Consider the following 20459-nt stretch of genomic DNA (forward strand, 5'->3'; position numbering starts at 1 on the left):
GGTGTGGACAAAGTTAATATAGAGGTTTCCTCCCTCTTATTTGAAGCTAAGGCTATCTAATTAAGCTTAATGGTGAGAAATTGAGGACAACAAAATAAATATTTGTTTTCACAGTACATAGTTAAAACACAGAATTCATTACAAGATTCAGTGATTTTCCACCAAACTAGGTGGCTTCAAAAGTAGGGTAATAGCTAATTATGAGAAAAATTAGATACACCTTTCTAAGAATGAGTTTAATAAGAGAACTTTTAAGTATCTACATCATCTACAAATAAGAAAAAAAGGCCACCAGATAACTGGAAAAAAGCACACACAACATACAGCAATACATGTACATCAAATGAAATAGAGCGAAGAGAGTTAAGGGGTTTAAAAAAACAGGAGGCCAAGTTTTGCTACCGAATATGGGCAACCTGTCCTGCCAAACATGTACAATTAGTTGAGGGAAAATATTTTCAGCTATCTTGGCTGTTTTCAACTATGGACCCAACTTTAAAAACTGTTCTTTCACAGTAGGGATTGATGTTATTTCTAGAGCAGAGAACTCAATCCAAATACATAAATTCAGAAATGGTAAAAGCAAAATTTTTAAAAAGAAAAAAGGCATAAAAATCAGACAACTTTTTCGCAGTTGCAGCTTCAGTCCGTGGTTGACCTTCGGTACCAAAATCGAGCTCTATAGTCATCACTGCAAGTCATGAAGCCAGGGTTGGTAGGAGAGTGGACAATGCAACGAACTATACTGTTATGCCCCAAGGAAAGAAGATTCCTTCGTTCAGCTGTTCGTGAATCCCAGCAGCAGAGGCTAATGGTCCTTTCATCAGGAAGCAGCACATAGTCTTCTGTGTGGTTGAAGACAGCTTGTGTCCTATGAACTTGGCGTCCACTCAAACCAGCTCCTGCAGGTATTGAAACATAAATATTCAGTATCAAAATAAATATTAAAGGAAACCGGCAGATCCTGCTATCCAAATGCTCATCATACCAAAATTCACTTATTCAAACATGAGAAACTAGTATCCGGACCTCCCTATGTACACCACAGATTCAGATGTGTGTGTAAAACTGTAAACATATAGCAGCCTTAAACAAGCCTTACTCTTTTGTGTTTTGCTGGTCTGTGTCAGCCATTTCGCTAGAAACCATGGGAGGGAGAGGCGAAAGGAGGCCATATCAGACAAATAATGGAGCATTTATCCTTCCTTGATTGCCTTTTGCAAGGTTTCAGAGGGTTTTCCTGGTTTTTTTCCATAATTTTGAGGTTTAAATTCCTTGATTAGGCATGCATTAGAAACTTTCCCATAGGAAATCAATGGAAAGTGTTGACTTTATATGCAAACACTTGCCTAACAAATGATTTCCTGAGAATGCCTTGTGTTCGGATAGCAGGACCCGTGTATAATGTATATTTGACTGGCAATGGGTGAAATGAACATCAGCAAATATCAGAAAAAAGACAATAAAATATTCAAATATTCCTCTAAGAATCATCAGAATATTTATTAGTAAATTCAGCAAGAGGTTTCATAAAATAAACATCCTTTGCTTGCCTTTAGAAAAGCCTGCACAAAGTGACACAGATCTTTTGAGTCTTCCACAGCTCTAGTTCTACATAGAAAAGTACTCTATTTCCAATTAATGGGAGTAGGATAAACAGGGCTGACTCAAAAGTAGGGGAATACACCTAAAAGTATTAGGCAATTTAGGAGTTCAAAACTTTGAATTGCAGCTGGAAGCTATAAGGCAGCACAGTTGATTAGTGCCCATTCTATTGATTAGTGCCTATTCTATTTGATTAGTTGATTAGTGCCTATTCTATTTGTAACAGAAAACAATTTGCAACATTTTGCACAACTGAAGCTTCTGAATGCTCTTAAAAGAGCAACCCATGTAGAGCGCATTGCAGTAATCAAACATGGAGGCTGAAGAAAAAAGGATTGCTGGTTGCTAAGGAAACAGTTGACAGAGCAGATGATGCCAAGTGGCAGCATACTCTCTGGACCTCAACTGATACCTGATTATCTCTTTCCAGAAGGGTTACTGAGTTAATCTGTTGCAGCAGAAGTGAAGTCTTGTGGCATATTAAAGACTAACAAATCAATATGGCATATTCTTATTCTTATTTTGCCTACCAAAATTTATGCCACAAGATTTGTTTGTTTTATGTATAACTCTTCTCAGACTTTCCATTGATTATTAAAGAGGGATAGATAACATCCATCAGTAGACTTCCCTCCTTCCCAAAACTCAGGGAATATTAGCCACTACCCCTCAAGCTTGTCTGGATTCAGTTTTCAGACTATGTGTTCTCTTCCAATTAACCAAAGGCACAATAACCATTACTGAGGCCACTCAATTAAATGAGTAAGAAAAAATAGAAGGGCACCACCGTCCTGATCACGCCTCATTCCAAGAGTTATGTATGATCTTGTTAATGGCCTCTTTTGTTGGCATTTGTCTGTCTTGGAAGACAATGGAGGGCACATCCTGGGATGAAGTCAAACCGCTGTATTAGCAGCACTGAAGTGACCTCCCTGGGGCAAAAGCCTGGGCATTGTGTATGGAGGTTTTGAGCTGGCCATATGACAAGACCCCTCTCTTGGTCTTGCTGATAGGCCAAAGGTAAACAGAGCAATACATTTGGTACCAGCTTGGTTGCAGGAGTTGCCAGGAGGCACACAAGGCACCACCCAACTGTCTTACAGACTCCACTCTGATTTGTGTAGGGCTTACACATTAGACTTATTTTATCCCAATGATATTCCACAAGGGTGAAGGGGGTCAGGATCACAGTTTTCTTTCTCCTATAGCAGTGTTTCCCAACCTTTTTTGGGCAAAGGCACACTTGTTTGATGAAAAAAATCTCGAGGCACACCACCATTACAGCCCCGTGACGTCAGCGCGCAGCGTCGCGCCGGGAGGGACGCACGAAAGTGTAAGTTTCAATTTTTTCCCTCCCCTCCTGTGTAAAGGGGAATGCACTCTGCTAAGTAAAGGCACTTGCCACAGCAGCGTCAACGTCACAGCACCCACCGGCACCCAAGAGAGAAGGGGTCTCAGCAGCCCTTTTGCCAGGAAGAGGAGCAAGAACGAGAGGAGGAGGAGGAAGAGGAAGAGGAAGAGAGCCCCCCCCCCAAAAAACCGCAGCCCTTGGAGAGGATTAAGTTCCCTCCTTCCTGCCAGGGAACCTCCAAGCTTTGGGGGTGGGGGGGGGAGGAGGCAGCAAAGCGAGGCAGGAAGGAGAGCGCGGCTTGGCTGGGTGAGCTTTGGCAGGGGCAGGGAATGAGAGCCGCGAGGCGGGTGCTGCGGACGGAAGCGCTGCCCGCCGAGCTCGCAGGCAGCCAGGCAGGCAGACGGCGAGAGCCCCGCGCTGGGCGGCCTCTCCTCGCCGCCGCCGTCCCGCCTCTCGCCGCCCGACTCGCCCGCCTCCCTCCCACGGAGGTAGGCTGGTGTGCCGTGGGAGGGAGGCGGGCGAGTCGGGCGGCGAGCACACGCGGGGTGGCGAGCTCCCTCCCTCCCACATCCCATCGCCGCTCGCTTCGGCCGGCCAACTGGGCTGTCGCAGGCGGAAGGCCTGCGCATGCGCGAGGTTTTCACGCCTTCCTCCAGTAGGCCGGCCGAAGCGAGCGGCGATGGGATGTGGGAGGGAGCTCGCTCGCCGCCCCGCGTGTGCTCGCCGCCGCCGCCCCGCCTCTCGCCGCCCAACTCGCCCGCCTCCCTCCCACGGAACACAAGGCAACGTTCCGCAGCACACTAGTGTGCCGCGGAACACCAGTTGCGAAACACTGTCCTATAGGAGCTATCTTCCTAGGTTGATGAGTCCCAACAGCCTCTTACAAGTACAGTATTAAACAATTGCAGAGATAGAATGGAATGATGGCACTCTACAAGCCAGCTTCTACAGTGTTATCACAAACTTGCCTATCCGCAATCTCAAAATTTACATCCATAAACAAATCGAACCAGGCCGAACCACTACATTTACAAAGCCCCAAAGGGAACAAGATTTTATTATCTGTAATCTCAAAGGTAAATGAGATATCTAATAGGAACAACTCTACTGTTACTTCCTTGCCCATGTTAAGAAATGATTGGCTACCAGGGCTATTATGGGAGTCTGTGTCCTGAGCCCATGCTGAAAGCCAGACAGAACAGAGTTTAAGAAAACTGTTTATTTATCCCAGAAAGTAGACAGTAATGGTGGAATTGTCAATTCAATCACCTTCCCAGTTTAAAGGCAAAAATGTAGGAATAGCCAGTTCCTGTCAGGATTGGCACATCAAGAAAGATTTTTTAAGCGAACCTATGGTCATCTCATTGAAAGAGGTTGTAATTTTCCTCAAGTGCAATGAGCTTTAAAAATAATGTTTTTTAAAAAACTGATCCAGCTTATCCACCTTTAACAGAAGCATCACATCAGCCATTTCCATGCGGTTTTCAGCAAGTATGCTGAGCAAGGGCTTAGATTATATGAAGTTCACAGAATATCATGAAAGAGGCCAAAAGTAATCCAAGCATTTGCGGCAAGAGGTTGCCAATGATGATTCCAGTTGAGCTTCTGCTCTGTGGCACCATTCAATTTTATATTTAGCATGCCACAGCAGTCTGTACATGTTTCCTTCTCTGGGTGGGATAATCCATGTCAGGACCTCTCACACCAACCTGAACAGCTCTATGAGAAGTTGCAGTACTGCAATAGTAGAGGAAAGTATTCTTTGGCACCACTACCACATAAAACTTCTCTCTGATTATGGCTGCACATCTTTTGCCAACTGTGTTTATCGGTGCCTTATACCAGAGAGGTCAATAGGTCAACCCGTCATTCCAGAAAGCAATAAGGTAACTAACTGCAGCTATAGATGACCACCAATAAATCCTCCTAGAAAGAATTCTAAAAACCAACAGGATGCATCAGTATCTGATAGGCACATCTTAATGGTTTTTCACCTGTGTCATTACTAGGTAATGATTTATCCACAACCAAACCCAATAAATCTGAGAAGTTTAGACTAGAACAGCAGCTACTGCATTGACTTCACTATCATCACTGAAAGGATATGAGGAGAAATTAGGGCTAAATTACTGGTTAAATTAAATTACTTTATAAGGAAGTTATCAGCCTTCGTTATTACTTTATGAGGAACCAATTCTTGCCCAATTAAACATATGAATAGTTTACATTAAACAATACTTTCATGGTGTAATCCTATGGCCCCTGTAATACCGACCTCTCTCGTCATGTGGCTAGAGGTAATCTCTGGACAGAGCTGCAGTTTCCAAGCATCATGGCTGCTCCACTGGCTGACTAGGAGCATGCTGGGGCACTTGAGGGCACACAGGATCCCAAGGCTCCCTCATTTCCCCAAAATATCTCAAAAAAGAGCTAGAAACTACACCAGCCTGAGACCTTGCATAATTTCTTCCCATTGGAGGAAATGGAAGGGAATCAAGAACAGTCATAATTTCCTCCCACTGCAAGCAGTCACAGCTTGGAAATTGCATTAAGTATGGTGCAGATTTCTCCTTCACCTTTTCTAGTAAAATTTCTGTTAGTATAATGACACATTATATATAACTTTCTTAAAAAAATAGTAATAGTATACTAGTCCTCCCATTTAACCCCCCCAAAATGGCCGAAGTAAAGAACTTTGTTAGTCAAATCTCAGCGATAGAATGTAGGGCAAGGTTTGAGAACAAGATTACACTAGTAATTCTCAAAATTCAATGTGAAACTGAAAAACTAAAAGGAAGCTAGAGATATAATTGTTACACAGAAACAAGCTAAAACCAACACAAACGGCATCTAATATATATATTACTTTCAGGGGTGCAGGCTGAGTCCAGCTTCTCTCACCCCCATATTTCCACTACAAACAAAGATATACTTTGCTTTCAAGCTGATTGCTAATTAAGCTTCACTTTTGGTCCTCATCCTGCACTTTCGGATAAATTTGTCTTTTTTAACTATTGAAAATACTGCTTGAAGGTTTATACATACATAAGTTACTTTGGCATCTTATCAAACCTCCCCCCCCCCCAAAGTTGAAAAACTGCTCTTGAGAGAAGAGGTGGATTTGCAAAGTCACAGGTTCTAGCCAATCAGCACTGTATAAACCACCTTTTCCTACAAATTGACAGACCTGGATTTCCCTGAACTCAATACTGGAAAGATTGTATATCTGACCAAAATGTGCTAAGTGACATTTCATAGCAGCCCAACCACAGTGAAGAGACCAAGGAGCAGGTTTGTAAGAGTAAATGTTAGAAGGAGGAGATTTTAGCAGGGAACAGAAAAAATGCCAAAAGATTGATCCCTTAGCTAGTTAAATGCTCCAAAAGATTCTGTTAGCAAAAGAAAATATGGTGCTTGAATGTTCAAAGCACAAGAGAAGTTTAATTACAATAAAAATATTTTGTTTTTACAAAGGCTTTTCCATCTAAGAGAATTGCATTAATGTAGATCAGGGCTGTCCAACACGTCGATCACTATCTACTGGTAGATTCCCATGAGGTTTTGGTAGATCGCAATCAATCTCTGGCTCTCTTTCCTTAGTGTTGCTAAAACTGCCTCCTACCACGCCCTCACGCCCCGCCCTCCATTGTTGTATGATCTCTGGAAGGGAAGACGAAGCTTTCTCTGTGCTGCTGTTTTGATCCACAGCAATCTTTCTGTGAGTGACTTTACCCCTTTGTCCCTTGCCTTCAACACCCCCCCAAATGGAACTCCACCCAAACACGGTTCCCTTCCCCAGAAAAGCTCAACAACTTTGAGCTGAACCCCACAAAAACAGAGGTAGATCACTGCCAGTTTTTAATTATGAAAGTAGATTGCGGTCTCTTGAGAGTTGGCCACCCCTGATGTAGATGATATTTGACTGATATTTGACTGCCTCCTATGATGATTGCATTTTGCAATGGTCACCATCAAAATTGGACAGGAAAAAAGGTACCAGAGTTTGGTAATCCTTGCTCTAGGTACCATATTTGGGTTGGATCCAATCAAGTCACCCTCAGGGCAGATTCAATCAAATCAATAGACATGATTACCTGATGTCCACCAATTTCAATGGGTCTACCTTTGAACATGACTTGAAATAAACATTATTCAGACATCTGTTACTCAAGTAAGTTACTCACGTCCATTGATTTCACTGGGTGTGTTTTGAGTTCAAGTTAGTTGGACACTACCCTCTGGATCCCATCTAAGGAATATTCCACTATTTTCTTTACAACTTTTCAAAGAGGATTAGACTAAGAAAGCAATTCTCCCAGAAATCTTCATTGTTGATTTGAACTCAAGTCTTGTCAACAGAGTACCATTTATATCACACTATTCAGGAATTTAGATTAGGAACCTTTTATAGCTCAAGGACGCCATTCCCTTGAGGGCAAAAGGCTGAGAGCCACAAGTAAGTGGTAGATAGAACCAGAGGCAAAAGTGGGCAGGTTGAAGGATGTGACACTTATCTTTGTATAGTAAAATATATCCCAGACACACAGCTGTCACCTACCTACCTACCCACCCCTACCTCTCCATCCAGACTATGAAGATGCAATATCACAGTTCAAAGACTCTTTCCAGTCAGACAAAAGCCAAGAAGGGTGCAGTTGAAGGTTATGGCCTAAGAAGAGTTCCCTAGAGCAGCCAGGAGGACAACATTCAGCCCCCAGGTCTGAGGTTCCACACTCCTGTTTTAAATTAAGCCTTCAGGCATTTCAATAATATTTTATTGTTTAAAGTTTAACATTATGTAAGAAAAACTGATTTTCAGGTGAATACAAACATGTTGCGTTTTCTACTGTTTATAAACAGGTTGCACCCAACACTCACTACCCAATTATTTTTATTAAAAAAAATCACTAAAAAACCCTTACCATTATGGTGTCATGCTTTTTTCATTTAAAAAAACTTGCTGGAAAGGAGTTTTGTACTAATTAACAAGATAAAATTACCACCCCCTCAAGAAAAACAAATGAGATCATAAAATGGTACCCATCATTAAAGCCGATGTGTGCTGAATTGCAATTGGTTCGCTTTCCCAGTAAGTCACAGCCCACATAAACCCCTAGCTTTTAAATAAAAAGATGGAAGAATGGCAGGAAAGGAAATCTCTTTGCAGAGTTTGTACTACTCTTCTGGTCTTTGTGGTCTGAGAAAAGATGCAAGAACCGCAGGGAAAATAACTGCTTTGGATGACTGAGTGAATGCCCACTACAGGAAAGTAAATGAAGCATGTAAACTTCACACTCAAGGCCTAGTGTAGAAGCATCCTAGAGGTTAAGGGAAGCACTATTTCCACAGCAACAATCCAAGCTAGACAGGAATTTGAAGGCTGGCATCAGCAGAAAATTGTGGTTTTGAATATTCATTTCTAAAGACCAAAACGTGAAAATTAGTTAGAATAGGTATGTTTCTCAAGGCAACTCTAAGCAAAATTGCTAATGGAGCAATGAGCCAGTCTGGCCTGGCTCTGTAGTTTCAGAGTTGACTGGATTCCAGAATACTCTGCTCTGTTGATGACCTTGCTAACTAATGGAACAGGAGGTGGATGCCAACCTCTAAAACAGTTGCTTCCAAGGGTCATCTTCACTACTTTGTTGGCACAAGTCACAACTTTACATTGGGCTCAAAGGAGATGAAGTGAAGTGCAAGATGATTAAGAGTGTTAAGATGGTATTTTACTTGCAACAAAGCTGACAGATCTTGGTACAGAAGATCTGCTAAACCCTGTGGCAAGTAATTCCTCCCCGCTTGCCATAATACCTACAGAATATCATCCAAAGCTATTTCTGGTGATGAGGGAACATGGGCTGCCTCTACTTCGAGAAAGATACATCTAGTGCCTATTTTGAAGACTGAGTATCTAATACACAAACATAAGAGTCTTCAGGGATGTAAGGGCCTTATGACTTGTCCAACAAAACTGGGAGAAGCTGGGTTTCCTTGCTGGGCAGTATTTTTCTCCCATCTAGATAGGGCAGTGTCTGCCATTGTTTCGTTCCTATTTAAACGGTGGGCGGGAGTATGTTGGACATAGCTTTGATAAACTTTTGGAAAGGTTACTGAGTCTTTGCTCTACAGCTCCAGGCATACCTGGATATCAAGTGTTTTGAGGCTGGCCTTGTGAGCCTGAAGATTTTTACCTGAAAACTGGGAAAGGTAGGTTGAGTTTTGAGGTGTTTCTGTTTTTATCAGCTCAAGACCTAGCAACTGTCACGTATTCATAACCTTGAGGCTAGACTACTGTGATGCGCTCTATGTGGGACTGCCCTTAATGAATGCCTGGAAGAGTCAAATATTTCACAGTAAATTTGTTTAGATGAGCTCTCGTTGCCAGGGATAAGCATGAGCAGGGCACTTTTATATTATTTTTAGTTTCAAATTTATTTTGTTGTACTGGGGCAGGGTAGAAATGGAAATTAATCTAATAATGGCAGAACTGGTTAAAAACTATTCATAGTTACACAGGTCTGACTCACCCCAAGAAAAAGAGTTCTTTCTTTCTAACGTCCAGATTCCTAAAATTTCAGATGAGGAAAAGAATAGGTTGAACCAACTAGTTGCAGTAAAGAAAGTAAGAGAGACCATTAGTCAATTTATGAGTAGCAAGATTGTTATCAGGATATTACAAAAGGTTTGCTGGGATCTTAGCAGACACTGATGTATCTTTAATCCAAACAGCTGTCTCTGTCTTGAAAAGTGCCACTAAAGAAACTTTACCTCCAAGAGGGCAAGGACTTGTCTGCGATCTATTATCACATATATTTAAAGAGACCTCAAATTCTCCAAGTGATGGTATTTATGTAGCCAAAATGGTATCACATACACAAGCAGGAGATTATCAGCAGGCTCAAAAAACTTCAAAGTTTGCAGAGTACAAAAACCTTAAATCCTAGGCGGGGAAGTACAAAAACCTTAAATCCTAGGCGGGGACCTCCCCCTCAAAATCACCCAGCCCAATGCTAAAATATTTTATTTCAGATCCCACCTGTACCACATTTTCTCTGTCTTCTAAATCTCAGCTATCCACCTTTATTTCCACGTTGGCAGAAAAGGAATCTGTTCAAACCTAAAATACATTATTTATGATATAAAAAAAAATATTCCCAGTTGGAAATGAAAAAAAAAGTTATATCTGAAAGATAATTCATCTTACCTTTTAGGGATGAAGTAAAAGTTTTCAAATGAAATGAGTAGAACTCCCCCCCCCTTCCTTGGGATTTAGGTTGAGCTCTATCTTTGATATGACTACAAATATTTAATGATAAATCTGTCTCTACAATTTTGGTGGATGGAAGTTAATGGAAGCCATGTATTAGATAGTTCTACGTGAAAAGGATACTTCAATTTTACTGTCACAGATGTTTTAACTGTATTTATGGAAACAGGAGGATCGCAGGAACAGACCATAATTTGCAATGTCAGAGATGTCATATCAGAGATGACTTGCAGTTTCAAAATATTGCATTTTTATAAAATGAACCCTCGATTTTATCAAGTCCTTCATGATCATACCATTACCCACATGGTACCCATTTCCAAAAATGGTCAGAGGCCTCCAAGAAGCTTTCTAACATGGCACAGAAGCATTTCCCCATCTCTTTTCCACGACTGGTATTCTAATGTTTACTAGTTCTGGACTTCCAAGTTTCTATTTAGCTATTGCAGCAAATAATAACTGATAAACCTAAGCTTCATGCATTTGTCCTTTTGAAACTATCTTAGTACCACCATGTCTTGTGGTAGCCGATTCCTGAAGCTAATACCACTTTGGTGATACTGCCAGCATGAATTAGGTGTAGTAATCCACACACTTTTGTTGCTGGTGCTGGTGCTGTTCATGAAAGGAGGAAGTGATATCCCTTTAAAATAATTATCACAAGCAACGAGAAGAATATAATAAAATAAACATCGGAGAGACAATTTACAAGTTTCCTTTTAAGTTGACAGTCTTCCTTTTTGTGGAGTACTCTTTAAAATGTAATATAATTGGGAGCAGAATTAAACTACGTCTGCTGTAGTATATGGGCTATTGCTAACATATAGTTAAAATCCTCCCACCAAAAATGGTTATTACCTACTACTGGGCAGGGCAAAAAAAATTGGGGTAGTTTAAAAGGTTAGAAACTGGACATGAGTCACTGTTATTAAGAAAGAAAAATACTGAAGAAAAACCGTTTTCTCCTAGAAGTATAGGAGACCGTGATGTGTATGAATATGCATCATAAAACATGTGGGGTAGAAGAGATTTCATGCCCAAACTTAATGGCAGAACTGAGAGAATAACAGACCAGCAACCCAGCTCTAGACAATGACTTAAATTTTAACATAGCAGTGAAACAGTCAACTAAATTGGTTGCAATCTCCAAAACAGAAACCAGAGAATTAGTATTACAAGGCTTTGGTACACCCTTCTTTTTCTTTCTCTCTCTTACAAAAACTACACTGACACACAACACACTTGATTCAATCTTAAAGAAGGGGTGGCTAACATATGGCCTTCCAGATGATGCTGGACTGCAACTTTAGGTCATGCTGCCTCAGGCTGATGGGAGTTGGAGTCCAACATTGGGAAGCCACAGGTTAGTACCCTTGTCTTAAATGCCAAACTCTTACTCCAGTGTAATGTAGCAAGGCTTTAGTTCTCAGTATCTATACAAACTATTTATGTTCATTAGCCGGTACACCAATTTTGAGACAAGTATTCTCAAGAGCCTTTAAACTTACTGTCACTTATCTACTTCCTGGATTGCCTATAAGCAAATTAATTTCAATGCTTCTAATAGGGATAGACATGTGAAAATACACCACCCAGAATTCAATGTGGAATTATCTATGGTAAAAGTTATTGCAAAGCCTGACATTTTGATATATAGAGACATATTTAAAGTCCCATGAATTAGATTCTAATAAATGATGCCTATGTTGAAAAAATATTTACAGTGGTGCCTCGCAAGACGAAATTAATTCGTTCCGTGAGTTTTTTCGTCTAGTGAATTTTTCATCTTGCGAAGCACGGTGTCGGAAAAGTTTTGGAAAAGCTTCAAAAATCACCAAAAACCTCAAAAAAGGCTACCACACCGCGTTCTATGAGTTGCTCCTCGAAGTCAAGTCGCAACTGTATTAACGGTGTTAAGAAAAAGGAAACAAACTTGCAAGACGTTTTCGTCTTGCGAAGCAAGCCCATAGGGAAATTCGTCTTGCGAAGCAGCTCAAAAACCGCAAAACCCTTTCGTCTAGCGAGTTTTTCGTCTTGCGAGGCACCACTGTATTCCAAAAATCTCAAAGACACTAATAACATAAAATGTCTGAAAGCATTATTAAAGCATGTGCCATTCACATGAACCAAAACAGCTGTTGCTCACAGCATACAAGAGCAACAGAAAATCATCTCTCAGAAAGAAACCCAGTAGTGCACTAGTTGGATTGGTAGAGTCCATCTAGTGAGAAAATAACCAACCACAAATGTTAAATCAAGGTAATGAACTGCTTTCCAACTACAGCTGAGGATGTATACTATGCCCCCCCACAGTGCCCTTATTTCTTTGTAAAGACTGTATTTAAGACTGGAGAAAGAGCCCTGCTAGATCAGGCCATCTAGTACAGTATTCTGTACAATATTGTGTTCTCACTGTTCTCACTGTGACCAACCAGATGCCCATGGGAAGTCTGCAAGCAAGAGCCTAGTGCAACAGCTCTCTCCTCACTTGCAATTCCAGCAATTGACATTCAGAGGCAGAGTGTCTTTGACAGCGGATGTATGCCAAGACTTGACTGCACCCTGCTGGTTTAGCATGTTAGAAACTTGAAAATGTGTATTACAAAATATGCCTCTACAGAAAAGGAGCTCTTCCAGAGAAGTTAATTCATACAATTTCCTGATTTCTGAGGGAGCTGTTACTGCAGTAGCATCTCACACTGGAAGTATTAGAGAAAGCATTGAGCAGAAAATTGCAAGCTTACATGTTGATGTAGTTTGTTTCCAGCTCAGCAAGATAGAAAAAAGAAGCAACATCATTTGTATATCAAGCAGTATTAGTAGGAAACGAATCAATGTGTGAAACCCAAGGATTTCTCTTAAATAAACCCCCGTGATTTAAAGTAAGAATTGTGCAAACACACAAGTATGATTTTGGACATGACTGCAGAATTTACCTGATTTTCTCCTAGGTCACGAGGAGATCATGAAGTTATTTCCTTATGAGCAATAATCAACTATTTGTTCAAAATTTCAAGGGAAAAAGTCTGGATTTATATGCCACTGTTGCAGACTTTGTACAGAACTTTCAATTTACATTTTTCCTCATGATACACCCAGGAAGGCCATTACATTTAACTAGATGTAATGGAGGATGGGATCATGGCTAAGAGTACATGAGAGAAATATATACTTATCTATGATATTGGTCAACATCTACTCACCTGTATATTTGACTAGTGTTCTCCCTGTAGAGATCTCCCACAGTTTAGCTACAGAGTCTTTTCCACTAGACAGAATATACTTTGAATTCTTGGAGAAAATGGCAGAACAGACTTCAGCCCCATCGTGCGCTTTTTCAAAAGTAGTGATACAACGATTTGAAACGCCATCCCACAATTTGATGCATCCGTCTTTGCTGCCCGTTACATACATGTTAGCACTTGCATTGTAATTAACTGAGCATATGGCATCAGTGTGCTGATCTTGAGGATTGCAAGATACAAAGCACTGGAAAGTATTGACATCATACAGTCGCAGGGTAGGATGCTGGGTACCGACAAGAATGAAGTCTCCAGAAGGATGGAAAGAGATAGAACGCAGCATTTCTGCTTCCTGTTTAGTTGAAAAATAGGCAGTTAACATTAAAAGGCATCTTCCCAGTGCACTGATCCACCTAAACACCAAACTTGTGTTGGCTACTGTATAAAATATACATCAACATTGCTATTTAAAGAAGCCAGGCAGGACTCATGGCACAGCAGAACAGATTTTTCTAAACAAAGTGTGGGAAAGCAGGTCCTCATAAAAGAGGTGAGATTATTATTTATCAGGAAAAAGGTTCTGAAGGGAGTTGTGTCCGAGTCACACCATTTCAAGATCGGTATCACCTACTTTGTAGATCCCCAGAGACCACTCTCATTTTCCTTTAAGTTGGATTCATGCTCTGTCTGAATCAATTGGTAAAACTAAGCTACTGTTAGGGAAGAGAAGTATTTAGTTATGCTTAAAGAAGTCACAAACTCCTTCAGATCTATTGTAATCTACCCTATGCATTTCGCCCCTTCTCTAGCAGATTGGATGATCATGGTGTTCCATGTTAATTTCTTCTTGAGAGATTGGACAGAGGAGACACTTAAACCTTCCCCTAGGAATTTTCTAGCTATATCGCCCTTCCCAAGGGGGGAAATATAGGGGAAATAACCCTAAAAACAACCTGGGGTGTTGGAGGTAATTTTATTTATTTGCTACAATTATTTACATCCTACCTTGCAGAATACAAATCCTTCCCAGGCATTCGACATTTAAAATCACACACATTATCCCCATATAAAATGTTTTTGAAAGGGGGGGGGGGAATTAAGCAGTCCTGTATTCTACTTCTCTGTTCTTCCACTCAACTGCAGCAGCTGATACTGATTTTCAGTTTTTAAAAAGCCAGGGGAAGAATGAATGAAAACCATTTCATAGCTAGTTTGGCCCCTCAATTAAAGTTAGGAGGAGTCTGAATGGCAATGTCCAAAGTATGTTTTACCAGGATGGTCTTAATTCTAAGAACACTTGTACACACTTTTTAATAACATCAACAAGGCTTCAAAAGTCATGCTTTTCTAGTTATTTTTGTTATTCCTTGTAAAGCTTTGATTTAAGTGTCTAACCTGGATATATTTGAAGGCTCTTTTGGCAGATGGTTTTGAGTAGTCAAACAATTTAAGTGTGTAATCCCTTGAACCAGAGGCAAGGATTTGTTCTGTTGGATGGAAAGCTAAACATGTCACCTCATCCACGTGATCATAGAGAGTTCTAATAACAGGGTGGTTCTCCATGTTCTGCTGAGCTGTTTCATTCATCATGACCTGAAGAATACATTGCAAAACACAGCACAGTAAGCACAGAATTTTCGCTGCAGGCATAAAGACACAAATGCTGTCTATTCCACATCTGATGGTGTTCCCTTCATAGCGGACACAGTGGATCTGCATCTTCCCACAACTGTTTATGCAGGATGTTTAAAGTGTGAAACAATCTCTCATATATGTCCAAATAACTCTCTTTAGTGGGTCATTAACAGCCCATCTTACAAATGAAAAAAGGAACTTGAGAGATCAGGACTAGTCCAAACTTTGCAAGTCCATGGCTATGCTAGCACTAAATTCAGTCACCAATACCCTTTCCCCTGCAGCTTCCTGTACCCCACAAAACTCTACAAAATGTGTGTGTGTGTGTGTGTGTGTGTGTGAGAGAGAGAGAGAGAGAGAGAGAGAGAGAGATGTGTGGGTGGCTGTAGGGAGAGGGGGAAAATAATAAAAATTGCCTCCTTTTCTTCTGATGCAGTTCTTTAAACACAGGTACTCTGCTCAGAATCCTAGCTGCTGCATTCTGCACTAGCTGAAGCTTCTGAACAAAGTCCAAAGGCAGACCCATATAAAACACATTAATCTAATTATGAGGTTAACAATGTGTGGATCATGGTGGCCGGGCTATCATTGTCTTGGAAAAGGTGAAGTTGACATACCAACTGAAGTTGGTAGTAGGCTCTCTATGCCTACCTAGGCCTCTAATGCCAGTATCTGTATACTTAAAGTGAATTCAAGCAACCCAGTTCCTGGACAGGCTTTTTGTGTTATCAGAGGAGGCTCAGTTTATTGATCCTCATCCAGCCCATGACGGCGTCCAGGCTTCTCCCAACTGAGACTGCTCCCAACAGCTTCATATGACTAGTAAATAGCACTGGCACTCCACAGCTTAACTGGCAGAGTGATGAGATGCTGTCATTCAAAGCTACTCTCTGAAAACAGCCCCACAAATAGAAGCATGACCAGTTTCTTTTGGCAGATAATTCCCAGAGGACCCTAAAGCTGCAAAAGGAAAATGCAAACATTTATTTGATTCATTACTATTTGAGCATTTACCTCAATTGGCATAGCACTCTTTGCTAACATTCTCTCTGTATCAAGTATTTTGATTGAAGCATCAGCTGATCCTGTAGCTATTAACTGTCCATCTCTGCTGTATGTAGCTACACGACATGGTCCTTTGTGCGATGTGACATAACAGGTCTCATATTCAGAAGCTTCTGGGGACATGGTCTGCACATCTGCATCAAATTCCAAGTCAATCCCTGTGCCAGGAGCTACTGTATCAGAGCGCCCAATTGCATACTGAACTGCACTATCATCATTTTCCATTCCTGGAAGAAAAGAAATTGCAAAAACTCATTTTCCAAAAGTAAGAAGCCCCAAACTTTATAAACAGGAAAAAACCTGTTATGACAATAGTTCTTAAACCTAATCCATTGGTATTTTGAATGCTTATCAAGCTGTGAGTCCTAGAAGACCTGTTCCCTGCCTTATAGGCCTTTCGCACCTGGTCTAGAAGGGTGGGGACCTGTCTGACCCCAGCTACAAAAGCTGAGGCTGCTAAATACGATTCTTGGACTGGGGTGTTGTTTAAGGTTTTTATAACTTAACTGGAAGCGTAAGAAAACATCAGAAAATTTGTGGAAAGTAAACTGGCACAATAATTCATACCGCTAACAACCATTTTTACTCTATATGAGATGCTCACCTGTTTAAAAGAAACTCTTCCTAAAAAACCCACAAGGTAAAATGCAATTATTCACAACTGTGCCTCTCTAGTTTAGTGTACCTGGCACCCACATAAGTAGATGAGCAGCAACTGATCTTCACTCCAAAGCGTAAAATGGAGAGATAGCAGATTGGTGGGAAGCTAAGGTATAGCATGGTTGCAAATTCACTGGACAGATAGGGAAGCTGACCTAGTTTATACACAAACAGCTGCAACAGAGCCATCATGTACATGTCATTGCTGCTTTACATCCTATTCCAAGCAGGATCACAGAATATAATGGCTCATTTTACATATTTCTCTAGTAAGTACTGATTTGGGACAACTATCAGTGCTATTTGCTAACTATCGTTTTAGAAAACTTAACTGACTGCAGATAACTTTAATGGTTTAAATATCCAGAGACAAAAGAAGTATTTTGATTACTGATGTTTTGACATGCCATCTAAAACAACAGTCTTAACAGAACTCATAGTGCATACCTGACCTTAAACATAGCATATTAAATCTGTTTCACATCACAACTTACCCAGTTTAATAAGATGCAATAGTTGTTCAGAGGGTGCACATACAGACTGTGGTTTTACCTCATTTATCAGACCGTTAGCAATGTTGATATATCCATCATAAAGCAATTGACTAATAATGAGTCTGTAAAGTTGTTGCCTGTCTTTCAGGCTTACTTTTGGTCTATACATTGTGAGTAACGGCTGTCTTGCAGAAGTCTGAAACGAAGGAAAAAATAACTACATACATGTACAGGAATAAGGCATTTATGTTTAATTCTATTTTTGAAAGCATTTGTAACCTACTTCTTTTTTTAGTAAAATGCCTAAGGTTGCTTTCACAGCAGAAATAAATAAAGCAGCCAAGGACAAAATTATATTAAGTAATATAACCTAATAGTTCCCGCAATTTTTCTCCCACGGGCCACGTGAAAATTGCCGAGGGTTTTGGTAGATCCCTCCTGCAGCCTTTTCCCCGCGCCGAAATCCGTATTTCCCACCTCCCACAGCACCGAGCCTATCGTGACAAAGGCTGCGGGGCTGGGCGGCTCTTCCATTAAAGGGAAAGCGGCGGGTAACCTGGCGTTCTCCACGTGCAAGAAACGGCCACGGCGAAGAGCTGGCGAAACCGCCGGGCCCGGAAAGCGACACTTGATTCTTACCAGCCCGTCTTTCGGCCTGGGTCGATCTGCGTTCAAAATGGCTGCCGGGGGCCCGACGACGTCGGCGGGCGGCTGCGGCGGCAAAGGCAGCGGGAGCGGAGCCTGCGGAGGGGCCGGCAGCAACCTGGACCGAGGGCCGCTGCGTCGAACAGGCTGCTGCATCGAACCTCCGCACATCGATTGAAGCCGCAGCTGGGAGGAGAAAAGGAGCGCAAGCAAGGGTCACGTGTGCGCATGCGCCAACAGTAAAACCACGTCTTTTCGAAATGCGACGTGAAGATGGATAGTGGGAAGGAATTTGGCATGCCAAGTTTTCTCCAGTGTATCTGAAGAAGTGTGCATGCACACGAAAGCTCATACCAAGAACTAACTTGGTTGGTCTTTAAGGTGCTACTGGAAGGAATTTTTTTTTCAAGTTTTATCTATCACTGTAGTTCCCTCTTGGGGGCAAATGTTTTACCGTACAGTACGGTATTCTTAAATTTTTGGCTACTGTAAAACGATCAAGGCACAGGAGCCTTGCCACACACAAAAAAGGATACTTAGTTGAAAATCCAAGTTAAATGGATCAGCATCATGGGTGTAGCCTAGAGAGGGGCATGTGCCATCAATAAACATCAATACAAACATGAGGTTCTGCCCCTCCTAACAAAAGCCTGCCCCCCCCCAACAAAATCCCTGGCCATGCCCATAATCACTATATTAAAAAATGTGCAGTGTGGTAGATATTTCATTCACAAACAAGGAGCTAGGATTTTATTCTAGGGACAGTAAATTCTGCTAAGCCTGATTCATAATTCTGTTGTCACTTCCAGTACACTGCTGTGCATTTACTCAGATCTAAGCCCTACCCACAATGTGGCTTACTCCTAGGTAAGCACGTACAGAATTGCAGCCTTAAGCACCGATATCCTGAAAATGTGTGTACACAACTTCTTATTAATATAAGGTCTTTAGGAATTTCCAAAAGTTTTAACAAAAATGTTGAGAATGGGCCTGATTATTTGACCTCTTGGGTTCTTTCTTCTGGCTAAAAATGGGATAATATACAGCATACTGACTTTAAAAGTCCCAAACTCTTCCCTGACCAGTTCTTCATATCTAGAGGTGCACAACCATTCTAAAAGGCAGGAATCAGATGGTTGAGCTTCCTACTGAATGCCATGCAGCTCAGATGGTGAAATATGGGGTCTCCTCTTAAATCAGGCACCCCCAAACTTGGCCCTCCAGATGTTTTGGGACTACAACTCCCATAATCCCTAGCAGGACCAGTGGTTAGGGTTGATGGGAATTGTAGTCCCAAAACATCTGGAGGGCTGAGTTTGGGGATGCCTGTCTTAAATAAAGCATTTACCTCGTAATCTCACAACCAGTTCCTAGGCAGTTACCCAGAGGTAAACCCCACTTGAGTTTAATAGGACTTATTTTAAAAATGAGTAGAGTTGCAATGGTGCAGCCTGATCCATTGCATGTTTACTCAGGGTGTCCCACTGAGTTCAAGGCAGTTTATTCCCAAATAAGTGTACAGTGGATTGCAATCTTAGACAAGCGGTGCATAAGTAAATGGGCACTGTTCAGTGACAAAAGATAGGAAGAATGACCTTGGGCATGTTTGCTTTGACAGTCTACATCGCAACAGGCCCAAATACCTCATGCCCCCAATCTTATCAAACAATTCTACTCACATCAGCTTCAAGAAATGACAGTCGCATTGGTCGTGGTTCATTGGTAGGCAAGCCCATGTTACTCATGCCCCATGGAAACTGCCGCCTATCACATGGTGGCGTGATACGACGACTTGTCATTTTTTTCTCACAACTGTATATCCTTCACACTACCTCTTCAATCCTCTCACTTGTCCTCAAGAATTAAGTTATATGCAGATGACCTTCAACCTAAGAAGCACACACTAATCTGATGTCTGCCCTGGTCCTCAAAGGTCAGTCTCATAATCCTGTCATGGTAGCTTTTCAAAAGACATGGACAGAGGAGTGGGCTTCTCTTCAAATCCACACTCACATCTGTCAACAGCTGCCTGCTTGAGAGGCACAATGTCCATCATACAGAACTGAGCATTATGGGAAATGGGTGCAATGCTGTTTCACATTTGTCAACTGAAAGTCCATCCCGTGGCAAGTTGCTTTTTTTGACTTAGTAGTCAAAGTTGTCTTCAGACAAACACTTTTTTGATGCTACAGACTGAAAAACTAAGAATACCAGAATCATTGGTCTTCACCCACCCAGTGCCACCTATTCCCGTTGGGCCCATAGGTTTAAAAAACAATCTGATGCCCTCCACCTGAAAGAAAACAACTGCTCAGCATCTCTTCAAAAACAAAACATTGGTGTGAATCTGACCTTTGTATTCTTTGTGGGCAAACACTACCACTTACTGGAGGTCACCAATGGACCAGAGGGCTGTGGCCCAATTTGGCTGGGCAGCCCTGCTGCTCCTGACAGTTTGCAGCAAGCTAGCTCATTTCAGAATGGCCATTCACACG

General features: G+C 41.5%; 1 protein-coding gene across 3 annotated transcripts; it reads right to left on the reverse strand.

Annotated features, from left to right (window-relative positions):
• Positions 1 to 221: 221 nt before the first annotated feature.
• Positions 222 to 20459, reverse strand: CSTF1 (cleavage stimulation factor subunit 1). Of its 3 annotated transcripts, none has more exons than XM_083508105.1 (7): positions 20352 to 20459; positions 17959 to 18150; positions 17320 to 17515; positions 16115 to 16392; positions 14861 to 15058; positions 13427 to 13817; positions 222 to 902 (listed from the first exon to the last, which is right to left on the reverse strand). In XM_083508105.1, the coding sequence occupies exons 2-7, from the start codon at positions 18133 to 18135 to the stop codon at positions 643 to 645; spliced, it is 1500 nt and encodes a 499-aa protein (XP_083364231.1). In that variant the 5' UTR covers positions 18136 to 18150; positions 20352 to 20459; the 3' UTR covers positions 222 to 642. The 3 variants fall into 3 exon arrangements, with proteins under 3 accessions (XP_083364231.1, XP_083364230.1, XP_083364232.1); XM_083508104.1 differs by lacking the exon at positions 20352 to 20459 and adding an exon at positions 19644 to 20119; XM_083508106.1 differs by lacking the exon at positions 20352 to 20459 and having other exon boundaries at positions 17876 to 18150.

The sequence above is a fragment of the Podarcis liolepis genome (genome assembly GCF_965112155.1).
Source record: "Podarcis liolepis genome assembly, chromosome: 6".
NCBI lineage: Eukaryota > Metazoa > Chordata > Lepidosauria > Squamata > Lacertidae > Podarcis > Podarcis liolepis.